Consider the following 16,561-nt stretch of genomic DNA (forward strand, 5'->3'; position numbering starts at 1 on the left):
TCATGAAGATTTGTAGAGGTTTTAGAAAAGTTTCTTACTGAGATAGAAGAAGTTTCCTGGTAGAGAATTTTCATTTAAGTTGTTGTAAGTCAAGTCAAGAACCTCTAGAGCTGGTAAAGAGCCAAATCCCCTTGGCAAGGTGTTTAACCTGTTCATGCTGTAGGTAAAGAGGAAAAACCAGAATGTTTAGTATTAGTATTCACTTCTAGTAGGAATACTTCAGGCAACAAGATTTTCACTTCTAAAAAACCGTAATCTACGCCAAGCTTCCCTTTTGTTTTGAAAAGGAGTTGATGCTACAAGATACTGAGCAAGCCTTTTGTGATGCAGACTTTTTTTCCTCTCACTCGTACAAGTACACCCAAAACTTATGCACTCACAAGGGATTCTGTCTGTTATGTCAATCAACAGCCACACCTGAAACATGAAGCACAAGGGAGAGAGGTGCCACAGTGCTATGCTCAGCTTAAGAAGTATGCCACAGAGAAAGCTGGTCCTTGGTAGATGACCTACCTTCTAGCTAAACTACAAGTTATCCTTTTGCACACCATCTTGACCATCTGCCATTCTGCCGTACCACAGTTCTTCACCATGGTACCACATACAAAGAGGAATACCTCAGCTGCACAGTATTTAAGTTCATTGATAATTGCTGCTTCAAACCCCTTCTTGAGAACAGCAAATTTGTGTCACTAGGTAACCACTGATGCACATGGAACATGAAGTAAAAATGTCAGTCCTCTGCTTGATGACGCTTAGTCTAAGTATAGCTCGTTCATCCAGTCTTAAGAGGGTTTAGGATAGCAGTTCCCACCAGCAACAGCCAGAAGAACACGGGGAAAGCTAGCAGAAGGTGAAGGTTTCTGGAACCTTGAAAAGACAAGCTACGGAAAACAGTAACTTTTCTTTGACCTCAAAAGGCTTGAACAAGCTGATCCAGATAATCACTAGAGCTGCTGCAATGACAAAGAAAGGCGAGGAGCTGGAGACTATATTCATGGAACCTTCCTGTTTGTGCATGAGCTAAAGCTCTGGCAGGTTATCATATGAAGAGAAAATAATTACCAGCTTATTATTCCTACTGTCCCTATTGCATGTACACCAAACGTATAGCTTGCATGTATGGATCTTGCTTCTGTTGTCACCTGGGTTTGAAAGTAGAACAGAGAAGACAGGCATCTTCAGGAAGAGTACATACAGGTAGCTATTCTGAAGAACTGGATTTTATTCTTATGTGATGACTGGAAATAATCATGACCTTCCACATGTTATCTCTAAACATATTCTGAATTTGACTCTCCTTCTGATGCAAAAGCCACAACTGAAGTCAAGATGAGATGTAATGAATATTTGAAGCGTGATGCAACACTAAAAACTATGAAAACTCAGGTTGAAGTACTGACAAAGTTTGGTACCCAAAAATAATAAAGACTTCTGACTCTAATCTCTAGGGCCTTCCCTCCCCCATGGAACGTTTGTCAAACACTGTGCTATACTATGTGATAAATACTATGAAATGCATCTATAGGACAATTAATAAGGCCATCTTCTGAAAGCTTTGGACCCTAATTTAAACACAAAAGCAGCTCCACCTCCATACTAAGCATGATGACTACACATACATATGAGCAAAGGCAGAAGCACATATAACATTTCTTTTAGAGACTCTCACATACTAACCTCACCTCTCCTCTCACACTTCTGCATAAGCCAGCCCCACCAGAACAAGAACCTGTAGAGATCAGCTCTCTGTAGCTAAACTCTAGACAAAAAACTTCTTCTGCCTCATCCCCCATAAGAAGTCATACCAGGGACATGCATCTAGTATTACAGTTGTAGTAGTAGCTATTAAAATACAGAAAGGCATTCTCCACTACTGCTACTGCAGACTTGTCACTTTTAAAACTGTTCTTTATATCAAATAGGACTAAAGAAAAGCAGTTCCTTTTTCACTAGTGTAAAGAATAAATGGCCCTGACAGCCTTCCCTTTCGTAAGCAAGGAACAGGGAGAGAAAGAGTGCTCTCCCTATTGACAACAGGCAGAACAGTATCTATTCTTTGGCATGGAAAAAGAACCAGCTGAAAGTCCCTGCCCAGCACTATTCAGTTCTGCAGAAGTTCAAACATTGAGCTTGTGCCACACCTAACTTCCAAATTTTATTTCTTTTTAAATTTTCAGTGCAGCAGTACACCTACCCTCTTTCCACCCCATCCCTTGATCCTCCTGCACCAAAATCCTCCCCAAAATAATTTATGCTCTTATTTAAGCTTCCCCTCTCCCCCAGAGGGCTGTTTTGATGCCCTGTGTGTACATATGCACTGCAGGTGACAAGAGGGTTTCTGGGCTGCCACCCCATAAACTACTAGGGCAGAACAGTTTCCTCTTCACGGACTCCAAGGATCTCTGAAGCAGAACCCATTTTGCAGAGCTAAGGCTGGGCTGTAAAGTCTTTGTCTGGAAGATTATGGGTAAGGAGGGGATTGAGAGGGAAGAACATTTAATCTACAAGATCTTGTGCCCCATGACACATGAAGGTAGCAACTGTGGTTCCAGACCTACATGTCTGCTGGTCTTAACCCCAAGTGGACTCTCGCACTACATTTTTTTCCATTAATGAAGACCTGTATTTGAACCACACAAACACTTGCCACCACTTTCATCCATGGAAAGAGCCCACCTTCCTCCTCCCTCCATACACTGCAAGACTTCTATATGCCATTCCAAAACCACGGATTTAACCCCCAAGATGCAGAGAATCCTGATCATGAATTAATATCTGCTCTGCAAAGCAATTCCTGGTTCAAACGGATATTGAGGCATGCTAGAGATCTAAAGTGACCAAATAACGAGCAGAGAAAACAGATCATCGTAAAAACATTTATTGTCAATCCAACAGTTCAAGATGCAATTTAATTACCAGCACTTTACAGAAGCATCAACAACAGGATACACAGAGCCTAGACAAATCATTTGGTAAAATAGTAAAAAAAAAAAAATCTTCAATTTAAGGTGTTCAGAAGCTTGAACTGTAAAATGCAAACATTCTTTCTTTTAGAAGCCTATAAAGCTAAAGCTTACACCTACCAGCGCTTCCCTAAGTAGTTAAACTTTAATATGCCCGATAATTTTTAAGAAGGTTCTGTGCTTCACATTTATTTTGTCCGTAATTCAAGAAAGCCTTCTGCAACTGTAGTTACTACAAGCTATCAACAACTCTACTGGAATATAGTATCTGAACAGTTCACAGGAATGCCTCCGACTCAAATTCAGTCAATACTAGTTTTTTGAATTAAATGCACATCGCATTCAGAGATTTGCTGCTTCTTTTACAGGTTTAATAGAAATTCAAATGTCCTTAATGCCAAATTTGGTACTTTGAAATTAAAGTCCTAAATTAACATAGAAAAAGCTTTTGGGGCTTTTTTGTTGCTGTGGTTGTTTTTTGGGGGTGGGGGTTGTTTTTTGGAGGGTTTTTTTTTTTTTGGGAGGGTTTTTTTTTTTTGGAGGTGCTTTGTTGTTTGTTTGATTTTTTTGACAAAGCAGATTAGAAAATAGAGCCCAGCTCTTACAGAGCAACCAGTTGCTAGGGAAGTAAAATTCAATAATTGTTAAGTTTGATTTCAGTATTAGGTGAATGTGAGTTGCTGTTGCCCTTAAATTGTTATCAGTACACTCAGAGTAAGTGCTTGATCACTTCTAAGTATCTGATTATCCAGGACACTAGCTAAACACTCTGAAGCCACAATTGCCAAGTTATCATCACAAAAACTTACAAAAATAAACTTCAATAGCAAAACCTAAGAAGTTCCAGGTTCAGTTGTGACAACGTTTGATCGTACCTCTATTACAGCAATTTTTTGCACTAAGATACGCACCCAAGATTCAGGTGTTTGAGCTTCTGTAGGCTGCTAATCTGTGTAGGCAGCTCCTCAATCTGGTTGTTGAAAAAGTTGAGCACTTCTATGTTTCTCAGGTCTGCGATGTTTGCTGGCACAGCTGTGGGGAAGTTTTCACAGTGAGAGACTGCAATTAGAGCAAGCTACCCAGACTCTAGATGCTCTGCTAGCACCTGCCTTTTGCTCTGTTTGTACAGTGGTTGACAGCAGAAACAGCATCTAATAGCTATTGTAATAAAAGCCAAGTTATATCAAAAAAGCCTCCTATCTGGAAACTGTTCACGTTGCTGAGAGCAGTCACTTCTTACTCTTCAGAAAACTACCACCAGTACTGTAAGCTATTTTGACTAACAAAGACCACTGCAGAGAGAGACAAGGACAACAAATGCTCTCATAGACTAACAAAGAGGGGCAGGCCGTCCGCCGAGTTCATGTAGCACGCAGGTCTCAAAAGAGACTTGGATTATTTCATTATTTGAATTGAAACAATGAATGATACAAGTAGTTACACCAAGACAATAGTTTTATTAAGGGTCTTTAACATCAAACAAAAAAAAATAATTAATTTTTAGCAATGGCCTACTCTGCTTACTGCTTAAATAATTTAGTATCCGAGCTCTTGTCCATTTAAGATAAAATTTACAAAAAATTAAGTTCAGCCAAGCCCATTTTCAGTTCCCTCCCATGAGCAAATAACTGATCAATACACATACATGGCTACATTGAATTACCAACAAATCAATACCTGGTTATTATCTAGAAACATGAAAAATAAGGCAGAAGCACAATATGAATATGCCTGTGCAGCTGAGGTTAAAAAGATATTCAGATTTGAATCTTTTCCCCCTTAAACTTGGTGAAATTTAAGCAGAGAGCTGAGGGTTACAAAAAAAAGAGACTGGCAAATCGCCTGCACTGAAGCTCGCTCGCACCTGTGTTCTATATTCACCTTGGTTCAGACTCAAACCTGACTGCATCAGGAACCCACACAGCACATTTAAATAACTAGAAGTTTTTATGAGGCCATGATTTTCCTTCATTTGTTGGCATGAGGCAATCTCAGTCTTAAAACAGAGTCAATAATGTTAACAAAGCAGAACATTATAGTATGTCACATTTACTAGATTATAAACCTAATTACATGGTGAACAATAACAGGATCCCTAACAAACACTCTAATTACACTACATAAATATTACTGTTGAGGATCATATTCATTGCTGGAGATTTTTAGCAGACTTTTTTTATAAAGTCATTAAGCTGGGTCTGAACATTCAAAAGACCTCCCTTTGTGGTATTCTCCAACTGGTCCATGCTTATCTGTCACTCAATGATGGCAAGAATTATGTGCCTTCAGAAAGTAAAGGGCAATGTACGGCTACTGTTGTTTGAAATTATTCCCTAACAGAAGTTAACTGAGGATTTTAATTGACATAATTCAGCTGTTTCCAGCCTCAATATTTCACCAGAACAGTAATTACCAGTATTAAAATGTTTTCCTTTCAGAAACTAGACATTATAATTTGACTTTAACGAGATGCAATGGACTGGCAAACAATGTTTCTGCTCTTCTCAAACAGATAGTATACAAGACTAGGAATCTGAAGTACTAGCAAATACAGGTTTTAGTTTAGTCAAAGCCTAAACAATGCTGAGACCAAATGCAATTCTCCTGAAGGTTATACTGTTGATGCAATTGGTAAAACTTGGTCTGAAGGTTTTAGCCTTTTGGACAGTGTAAGAGACTACAGTCTCCTAGGAAAAAAAAACAGTGCAACATCACCAGTTATGCCCAATGTAATGCAGAGCTGTTGTTCGAACACTGGAACAAGAGCCTGATGTTCAGGTGGCCAAACTTACAGAACTGCACATCGGCAATCAAGCTGACGGAAGGTTGGGTAATTCAATTATTCAGGCTGAAAACCACCACAAGATGACCAAAAAATTAAGAAGCTATTATCCAAGATCAAAAGCTATCATCAAAGCCAACTAAAAAAGTCCATCTTGCACCAAGGACAGCACTATCACTACAGACAGGAAGTCCCCAAAACTTTTTTGATCTTGCTGTGAGGCCGCACTACAGAAACCATCAAGCTACAGAGACAATTTATCAGCAGCATCCTCATGCGAGGAAAGCCAGCAATACCTTATATGTGTTTCAGCTGAACCAGTGTCGGTTAACAGGCACCTTACATTTAGTCAGTCCTATGCACAATGGATTCAGTTACCTAACGACCTCCTGCATCCTGGAGTAGCAGCAAAGCTGTTCTGCATTTGTGAACAGACTGCAAGATGGGGATCAGTACCCTCCAAGCAGCCTAACAGAGTCCAAACAATAAGTGACATCAAAGGAAAAATCTGGACCCAGAGCTACCTAGGACTAGCAGCACTGATTTAGTGGATGTATCCTTTCAAACACTTGTCCAAACCAGCTTGTTTCCCCCCTTCAGAATAAATTAATTCTTAAGCTCATATCTCATTTCTGACTTAAACTAGGAGACTGTGGTGGGAGGAAGGATCATTTCAAAGAAGGTGAACAGTCATCTTAAATAAAAAAACCCAAAACACAAAACAAAACAAAACCAAGACAAAACAATAGAAGAAAACTCATGAAACTACCTGGAAAAAGACGACACCTAGACATCAAGACAGGAAGAAAATGGCTTCCAGAGATTTGTTCATGAAGATTACACTTGCAGTGAAGATCACAGCATCAAATAGAACCCTGGTTTCAATGGGTTACTACACAGTTGAAGAGTCTCAAATTCTACCTGTTTATCCCACTTGCAAACATGGTGCAAAACCTCAACTTCCAGTCTCTAGTTTATCAGTTTTTTAATTGTTTTTCTTTTGTCAGGGCACAGGTCTAAGTGTCCCTAGCGACCAATAGGAGCCATGTCCTTGCACGCTGTCTCCTTAGTTTCTGATACATCTGTATAATTCCCACATACTGTATTTCATGTTGTGAATCACACTTAGGATACTTTATCTCATTATTTTCTTCAAGCCATACTAAAAGATTGATGGGTAAGCAGGCTGAGATGAGAAAAAGGCTAAAAATCTAGCAAAGGATTTGGATGAAATACGTTGTCTCTCACCCTGTTAAATCAAAATAAAAAGCCCCAATCCACAATTGCTTTTTTTTTTTTTTGTTCAGATGGAGTAGCTGGAAGTATTTTGTGAGAAGGAAAAACAGAAGAGTAGGTCAAGACCAGGCTTGTGGTAGGGGAGAGAGGTCTTTTTCCTGTAACAGTTTATTTTCTGGTTCAACAATTCAGATACATTTGTAATATGAATGAATACTCCCTTGGATTCAAAGAAAAACAGAAGGCCAAAATTAACTCCTGTACTGGTCTTCGAGCTAAATGGCATAGGTGCAGTACCTTCAGGGCTAAAGATCAGCAAGGCTGACCAGGCATACAGTGTTCTATGTTCTGAACTCTACAAAACTAAGTGCATCCTGACTACCATCCCACTGTTATGTTGCAAAATTCTTCCCAGATATATATCAGAATGCCAAATATCAAGAAATTTATGTTCTGGCAACACCAAATTCCACTCGAGTCACCTTCTCACGATGAGCTGTGAGAGCGAACTGTCAGCATTCTGGTTCCATTCACCCACGTATTTACAGTACGATCCACAGTGTCTTAACAACTCTTCTAAGACCATCTGCTGCCCAGTGTCATTAACAACTAAACTCCCCCTCAGCAAATGCTAGTAAAATTTGGCAGCCCAAAGCCTTTACATTCTCCTGTGAAGCTCCAGTCACACCATGAAGCCCCATTCATATTAAGTCTCACTTCACAAGACCAGGAACAACCTCCTTCCCCTTGTTCAATACTGGAAATTGCAGTGATTGACTATGAGAGCTATAGACTTCACCTTGATTTCAAGAGCTAGGTTGAGAGTGAAAGACAGGGTCTACAGGCTGCAAACCAAGGAATAAGAAGACTTTGTTTGTGCTACTGGAAATAAGGATTGGCAACTTGTTATACTCCAAAGCACTGAAAAACAAATGCGCTCTTTTTTGCCCTGAAGTTCGTGGCAATTCTTTAGGCACTAAAATATATTTTCATCAGAGCAGCCTTTCACTCAAGGCAAGTTATTACATTTCATTCCTACACAAGCAGCAGCTGTTAAAAAGTTCTGATATGATTTCCAAAACATACATAAGGAGGATTAAATGCTACTATTCAGCGTATGACTCCACACCTAAGTATCCTCGATCTGGACCTTAGTTCTCTCTCCACATCAAGAACCAGAAACCAACACTAGACATCTATCCTTACTACAGGTCTGATGTTGCCCTCTGATGGAGAACAGATAGTGGGTTAGATTGACCTTTGTCAGAGACAGCTATCATGCAGAGCAACATGCTAACAACATTTAAATCAGTTAAAGCATCTTGGAGTTAAGGGTCTCAGATGTAACCCCTTCTCGTAAAGCAGGAAGTCAAGTGGTACTCGTACCACTACCTAGAACTGACATCTAGATTCAGCTCCTTTTGTATATCCAACCTCTGACAAAGAAGGAAGAACACCAAAAATGGAAGAGGAGAAAAGGAGGCACATTTTTTTCCCCTCCAGTTCCATTCTGCCACTCTTTAGCCATTCTTCTTGGTTTCAATACAATTCCTCTTGCGGTAGCAGAGCCCTTCAAACAGCTGAAAATGCACAGGCTTCAGAAAAATCTCTACTTCTGCAAATGATCTCCAGGATTATTTCTCTTAAAGCTTCTATGAAGCACTGGAAAACAACAGGAATCCTCGTAACTTTAAAAGCAAACAAACTCAGGTGTTTGCAATATTAAGTCTCCATCTGCTTTTCATTGAAAAGATGCAATCTAGTCCTGTTTTTGTATTTAACAGGGATCAACATTAAATCAATCATTTCTGAAGACACTCAATAAAAGATATCCATATCAAAATTTCCTTTACAATTTAAAATTAAAATATAAAACATTTTAGACAAGGAAGCTCAGACAAAAAACATGACAAGAGTCAATAAACTACCCAACTGGACAACTGAAATGATTTGCTAAAAATATAAGTCTCCATGACAGGAACACACGGTACATAAACTGGGCATTTCAGTTCATTTATACTTTAGCACTCAATGTTCAAAATAATCATTGTCTCACTGCTGCTTGGAAAATAGTATCTGTAATACCTGCCTATTCATAAAACTGTGTGCGAGTAAGCTTATGATCTCCTCAATAAATACAATTCAAAGGCTACAGAAAACCTCCCATTGAATTCAATGGGTTTTGAGTTAGACGTGAAGCAAAATAAGAATTTTAATTATTTAAAATATGATTAGTTTCTGTGGTATTCACATTTTTAGAAACGCTGTGGAATCCCTCTTTTTTCAGAGGAATTTTTATTTAGTTAATGAAGTAATTTCATAATACCTAGGAACATGATGTTCAGTAGTACTCCAAACCTTTACAGGTTCTAAGGGAATATTCATCCAGAAGAGCTATTAAAATAGCACTACTCGTCAGAGAACAGATCTATAAGACTATGCCAGTCTCTCATTAAACTGTACCACTTAAAAGCTGGTCAAGAGTCATACACAGTAAAGGGAACTCAATACAGACCTTAGAGTGCTCTCAGTCGATTGTGGATCCCAGGTAAGGTTTTCTTGCCAAGAGCAAGAACCTATTTCTTAAGCCTCAACTAAAACCTATGGGCTATACAATATAATAAACCCAGTTCTGTAGACTGTTGCTAATCAAGTTAGTGTCAAGAAGAACTTCTCACGAGTAAGGCTCCCTTCAAGTAAAGGTCATAAAGACATGAAAAGTTACTCAAATTTCATGGGGGAGGAAGAATTTAGGATACTAAACACATAACGCATTCTGTGCATCCAATGTAACTGTACTCGTAGAGCTGGAGTCACATTTAGATTAAGAGAGAGAAGCAATCAGCTTCACCAAAATGAAAGAGGAATTAGCAGAGGGAGAACACAACAGTTTTTGTTTTAAATATTCATAGGCATGCAGCTAACTGGAGAGAATCCTGATCCCAAGTGAAGTATACAGTACTTAATTTACACATTGTGTCGTTCAAGTTTCCCCTTTTGCCCTCCTTCCATCCTCTTCCAAAGATGGATACTAACCTTCCTCACACTGAAAACATTAAAAAACAAACTTGCCTCCTTAATCTTCAGCTCTTTCCAGAAGCCAGCAGAGTTCTTTTTTGCAACTATCCACAGAAGCACTGCAGTTATGAAAATCTTCTTATGAACATGTTTAAATTATACTATAGCTCACTGATGTGCTACTGTGCTAACAAAGAAATTTATCAACAAACAGTTTTAATTTAGAAGCCAGAGTCTAAGGAGAAGTGCTGTGAGCACAAGAAAGGCTTCTCGAGAAGGGACTGGGAATCAAGAGACATCTAGTGAAGACAAAGGACAAATCTGTTCTCCTCTGAGAATAAAGCTTAAGTGGCACTTCAAAGTCTGGAGTGAAACACTAGAAATCAGGGGCTAAAGTCAGGAAGCGATTTTTAGGTTGAAAATAAATCACTTAACAGTGAAGAACTGAGAACTGAAACCACAGCAAAACAGCTCACAAAAATCTGATGTTTGTTAGCTTTCTTACAGCAGTGAGTTCAAGTGAGGATGGCTATGAACATGCCCCTTCATTTCTACAAATAATTTTGAAGAAAACAGAGTATTAGCCAAGCTTCTTCAATCAGTGTGACGTTCAAGTACCACAGCATCTTCAGCTTCAATAATTGTTCTGAGGAGTACACAGTTCAGCCAAGATGCTTTGATATCTCACTTTTACATAAGGAGAAAAAAAACAACATGTGGTACACTATGCTAAGAGTTGAAGAACACAGGCTACATCCCCTTATTACAGGTCAGATCATCTGTATGTTATACATATTATATGTTACATAATATCTGTTGATATTTCGACACCAGGGAATGGTAGAGAAAAATAACCTTTGCAGGACTAAAGAACTTTAGCCAATAGTGTTAAACTGAGATTTATTATTAGGCTTCCACCAAATCCAATTGTAAATTGTCTCACTAAATTTCAGAGTGAGTCCCCATCAGGTGTTTAAGTTGTTAAGCATGATCTTTTCAGAGTTTCACACTACTGCACTGTAGCTGGCTTTAATTAAATCAAACTAGCTGAAGTTCAGCATGTTGAGGGAAGGGAAGGTGAATATTCTCTTCACTTCAGTCTATTTAACACGCTTTCTGCAGTTTACAAGAGGGACTAACCAAAGATGCCCTGAATACCAGGTCTTGAACAGGTACTATAGGTTACCCCTCACAGGTCAAGGTCACTTCAGCCTCTTACTCAGGAATAAGCACACGTTTAGCAGTGCTTGTTTACAAAGTCCTGCATCCACAGTGAGTATCTAACAAACAGGCCACCATTTCAGTTTATTTTATCGGTCAGTATTAGTAGCTTACACTTTTTATACCACTGAAATGTTTTTAAGAAGCCCCATAGGGCTATTTTTCACTGCTACTTGGATCAACTGACTCTTCCCCCCACTCAGCACCACCAACTGCCGTGCTGCCACTGTTCATCGCAGACACCAGCCTGGCCCCTAACACCCGCACAGAAGGGGGCCACAGTATAAAGCTCGCTACTCAAAAGCAAAGTCAGCAGATGTCTCCACACATGATGTTCTCGTTCCAGACCACAGAGCTGGGAATGAGTTAAGCACCCTCCTAGTTTGGGCTTCCTATATGCAATACTCAAAGCCATTTCTTTGAGTCTGTATGATACAGTCCTCCCTGCACCTCTACATTAGCTGACTATACGTTTCATTTTCAGCTGCAGCAGATATTCCTCCTAGACAAGAGAAACTGCGTTACCACAAATTGCCCATCCTCAGATAAAGGTCAGGAAATTATTTCACCCTAAGAGTTATTTCAGTCTACAGTATATTTGACTCAGGGCACCAACAGAAAGAATAAGAGGCCAGAGGGGTGAGCAGTCTGAAGTGAAACGGCTGTGTCATTATCCACTTCAAACCAATACAATCGTTTACTAGAAGAACAAAAAAATGCATAGAAAATAGAGCACAAAACCAAGTACACAAAACTAAATCCAGTTTCCCCTCAATCTAGACCAAATCTACCTTCCCACCTCTGACCTTCAATATTAGCAACAAAAAAAACCCTCCGCTCTGCTTGTTAGACAGTAAATTCTTTAAGATGACACAAAAATAAGCTAGTGATGTGACTTCACTTGTGCCTTCACTACCTTGAAAATGCCACCTTCAAAATAGTCTATACCTGGCAAGAGTATATTTTACATTTACAACTTTACATTACAACCTGTACATACACACAAAGAAAGATCATTTATATGAGGCTTCCACAAAAAAAAAAAATTACAGATATTTTAAGCCACTGGGAGATAAGTGAAGACACAAGAAATTTGTACTAAAACATGGCAGAAAACATTGAGACTTACAAAAAAGGAGTTAATATGTCTGCAGATGTCTTTTAATAATGCAAGAACAACAGCTTCTGAAGAACTATGTTAAAGACAAGTGATTTGTGTCTAGTGCTGTACTTAGTATGTACACTTAGGATGCAAACTTGACTGTTGCTATACAGCACAAACTTTGTCAATTTAATTTATGCATAAATTGGGGTAATTTCAGCATACACTCTTTATACCATTGCAGCACAAAACTCTTCCATAAATTATTCTGCTTCATTTTCCCAAAGTTTCATAACCCCCAAATTTATATTATTAAAGCTAAAATGCTCTACCATCTGTACTTTCTCAGAACGAAAGGTTTGGACTTTTTCAGGGAGAAAAGAAAAAAGCTAACAAGGTAATTAATCTAAACATTTGTGCAGAACTCAGATGTCACAAATTTAGTAAGGCATATTACAGGGATCTCCTTTTCCCTCCTTCTCATGTCCCCCTGCTCACTGCATTCATAAAGCTATTTCCCTTTAGAGATCCCTGCACCAGAAAAAGGAAGTAAAACCAAATCAAAACATATAACAAAAATGAAAGGCTTGCTTTAAAGTACCACTCTCAAGCACAGCTGAGAGGCCACTGTCAGGCAGAAGTCTTATGCTCTGGACACAACCCTAGTTTCACTATGCAGATAGCTTACTTGCACCATTTTGGGGTATCTCGTGTCAGTACAACTGTGTGGAATGACTTACCAGAAGGAAGCAGTAGGCAGAAGCAAAGTAGAGGAGAACCCAAGAAGCAACAAAGAACAAACAGTATATGGGCATCTAGTTCCCTCCAGAAGTCAGGAAATTTGCTACATAAATAACCTGATACCAGGCACAATGCAAAGTGTCAGACAATACCAGTGGGAGACACCATAACACATTTCAGCAGTCTGGAGAAGACAAAGCAGCTAGACTGGGAAGGAATTCAGGACAGACAGATGCAGCGTTGCTAACTGTCTTTGGATTACCTCCAATACACCCACAAAGGTGACTTATAAAGATGACACCCTAATATAAAAATGATACCGAGGGATTTTAGCAGCATGTTAAATAAGATCAAGGACACAGTGAAGAGGGTTAACAGTGATGAACCGCCAAGCTTCTGTTCTGTTCACGCACAGAGAGCAATACAATTTAGAAGGAGATGGTAGAGCAAAGAAGCAGTAAGCTGTGTGAGCAGAAAAAAAAAAAAAAGAGAAAAGTTTGCAACTGCTCTGCTGGAAGAAGGCAAAATGCACAAGGATGATAAAGGGTGACCATGTGCCTGTCAAAGAAACATGATCAGTGAAACACAGCTATTCTGGCAGGATCAGAAAGTGAACTCAAACAAAATTCAGGTGTGGAAATGGGAACCAGCAGCAAAAAAACCTAATGGAGCACCTCACAGAAAGGAAAGGACTAAAAATGAGTAAAGGATTACACTTGAGAATCAAGGAAGAAGCCGTGGGAAGAGCAGTGGACAATGCAGGACAGCAGCTCAGGGCAAAGGGAGAGGAAGACAGAGAATGCACCATCAGATAATACAGGGGAGGGCTGAGAAAAAAAAATACTTGTTCCCGACCTCTCACCATTCAGACATTTGATCGTTTTGAGCAAGGAATCAGAGCACGAGAGCAAAAGAAAAGATAAAAACATCAGGAATGAGCTATGAATAGCAGACAACTCTTGAGAACATTTAAATGCTGCACAAGAATATGGTGAAGGTGGTGAGCATGGGATCACCTGAGGTTAAGGGGACTGAGGAGAATAGCAAAAACGAAGCTGCTGTCCACCACCACCTACCAGGCAGGCTGAATTGCTACCAGGAGCACCAGCTCCTTCCCACGAAAACAACTGCTAAAGGTATTTCAACAGTGACCCCTAATGGACAAATCACGTAATACGGGTATTTCCACTGGGCAGAAACACTCGTGGCCTCCCAGGTACGACCAGATAACGACACAAAAACTAGAATCTCCGAACAGATTCTCCAAATGATTAAAACGTCAATTAATCATCTCAGGTAGGTAAGTCAAATAACTGTTACAGTAGTTACAGGTCATCAAAAACTTTCAGCATATCACAAAAATAAGTGAAAATAAACCATGTCAAGTTGGCAGCATAATAGTTGCACACGCACTGATGACCAGGACTCGTACCTATTGTCACTGCTGAAGGAACCTTTAACACCCCAGCCTCCTTTCCAGTCACATCTTCCCCTCTGGGCACTCCTCAGTTGGACTGCAATTAACCTGAGCTTCTGAAATTCAAGCATGCTTCCTATGCTCGAGGTAGTGCAGTGATTGTAATTGTCAAACCTCATCGGCATACCAAGTAAGGATATTAAGTGTGGCTATACTAGGATGTGAAATTTTGTATATGCTTTAAGTAGCTGGAGGATATCTCGAGTGAGCATAGCTATCTAAAGCCTAGAACTTTCAGCATCACTTCATACTTAATGGCAAAATAGTTCACAAAAGCTGCTCTGCAAGGAAAAAAAGTCAGGTAGAGCATAAGCCACAAAACATGCTCAAATAGTTTCCTTTAAAAATGGGAGTTTCTGTATTGCTAATTCTACTCAAATTATTGCTCACTTACAAATCCACTGGCATAAGGGGATCAAAAGGTGAAGCCTAATCTACCCTGCTGACTTCAGTTTGAGCCTGCAGCGGGACTTTTTTCCAGTCAAAGGCAACCATTTGGTGTTCTGGTGCAACCAATTTATAAAAAAAAGCTAAGCCTTCAAGACAATGGGAAACCTTATTCCCAGCTGGGAAAAAAAACCTCATACATACTGTTTTATTTTACACTGCCTCCCAGAGGTCCAAACCATTCTGCTTGAAGTGACGTGGGCAAAGTCCCAGAGTGGAAAGACAGACAAACTTGGCAATGTGCTTTCTTCTCCCCAACCTGGGCTTCCCGGACATCAAGTATTCTGTAATTCCGAATCTGTCCCCCAGAACCATTATGAAACCACAAACTGAACCATTATGAAACCACAAACTGAACCATTATGACACCACAAATTGTAGCTGAAGAGGTTTGAACAAAGTAGGACAAAGTTTGATTTCAAAAACTTCTATGACACATTCCTTAACACAAAACTTCTGAAGTCTCATGGCAGTCCAAACTGTTTGAAACCAAGTACAGCACAATACATGACTGGCACGGCCACCCCAGCATCAACCAGGGAGCAGCAACGTAAGAGGAAGCATGCTGGCTGGCCCTACAAAGCATGCAGACCTACACCAGCACCCTAAGTTCACTTTCATCCCACACAGGGTGGCAGAAAAAGCAAGTGGTCGAGATTGCTGCAGACTTCAAGAGAAGTTACATTCCTCTTACACTTGGGTGAAACACTCCTAAGTAGAAGTGCATAAACCAGTAGAATGTATACCCATAAAAATTATTTCTGTTGTACTAATTGTGATTGACAAAACTGATCCAGCATAGTTTCTACAGAAGTGTGTCCTGTGGCTCCAGCTCCCTCCATACCCCTCCAGCACAGCTACCCCAATGCCCTACCACTATTCATGTCCTACTAACAACCCCACTGAGCAGGAGGCAAATTTCACCTGCATGTCCCCCAGCTACAATCAAAAGACACAGAACAAAGACAACTTGGTCAGGTCTACACAAATTAATCCACCACACCAAAGAGCCAATCTCTACTATTTGGCTACTCATTTCCACAAATTCGAGGAACATTTGTCAGGACTCCTATTCCACTTATTTTGATGTTAGCTAATGGGTTCAAAAGACACCTGAGTCAGGATCAGACAGCCTATGCAGCCTAATAGCATAAGCATGACTGTCTTTAATTTTGCTTCTCAGCTATATACTGGATAGAAGGCTTTAAATTGCTAACTGATGGAACAAAAAATTCTCAGTACAATATATGGAGAGACTAGCCCATGTCTACATTAAGTTAAGAAAACATAAAAACACTCACTTTCTCCCTCTGCTTTCAACTGGATTTTCACAGGAGACCCCAAAGTGGAATCGTCCTAGGTTTGTCACACAGCAACTGGTTTAGCAAGACTGCGGAATCGCAGCTATTTAGCTTCCCCTAGAGTTTTGCTTCTGATTTTGAAGCACAAAAAGTTATCATCGAGCAAAGTTCAACTGTTTCAGAAGTACCGAGAGCAGAAGCAGCCAGTCCAAGATTCGTCCATTAGCACAGCACTGCCCAGCTGAAAAAAAATCCAGCCGAATATTCTCC

The 16,561-nt window shown here is 39.8% G+C and overlaps 1 protein-coding gene across 2 annotated transcripts in view; it reads right to left on the reverse strand.

Annotated features, from left to right (window-relative positions):
- Positions 1-16,561, reverse strand: part of RSU1 (Ras suppressor protein 1) — a 100,552-nt gene that overhangs the window by 71,998 nt on the left and 11,993 nt on the right. For both annotated transcript variants that reach the window (XM_086466768.1, XM_086466769.1), the window contains exons 4-5: positions 3,878-3,998; positions 39-157 (exon numbers count right to left, since the gene is read on the reverse strand). In XM_086466768.1, coding sequence (XP_086322894.1) covers positions 39-157; positions 3,878-3,998 — 240 coding nt within the window. The remainder of the gene's footprint in view (positions 1-38; positions 158-3,877; positions 3,999-16,561) is intronic.

Source organism: Leptosomus discolor, chromosome 6 (assembly GCF_034619465.1).
Source record: "Leptosomus discolor isolate bLepDis1 chromosome 6, bLepDis1.hap2, whole genome shotgun sequence".
Lineage (NCBI taxonomy): Eukaryota > Metazoa > Chordata > Aves > Leptosomiformes > Leptosomidae > Leptosomus > Leptosomus discolor.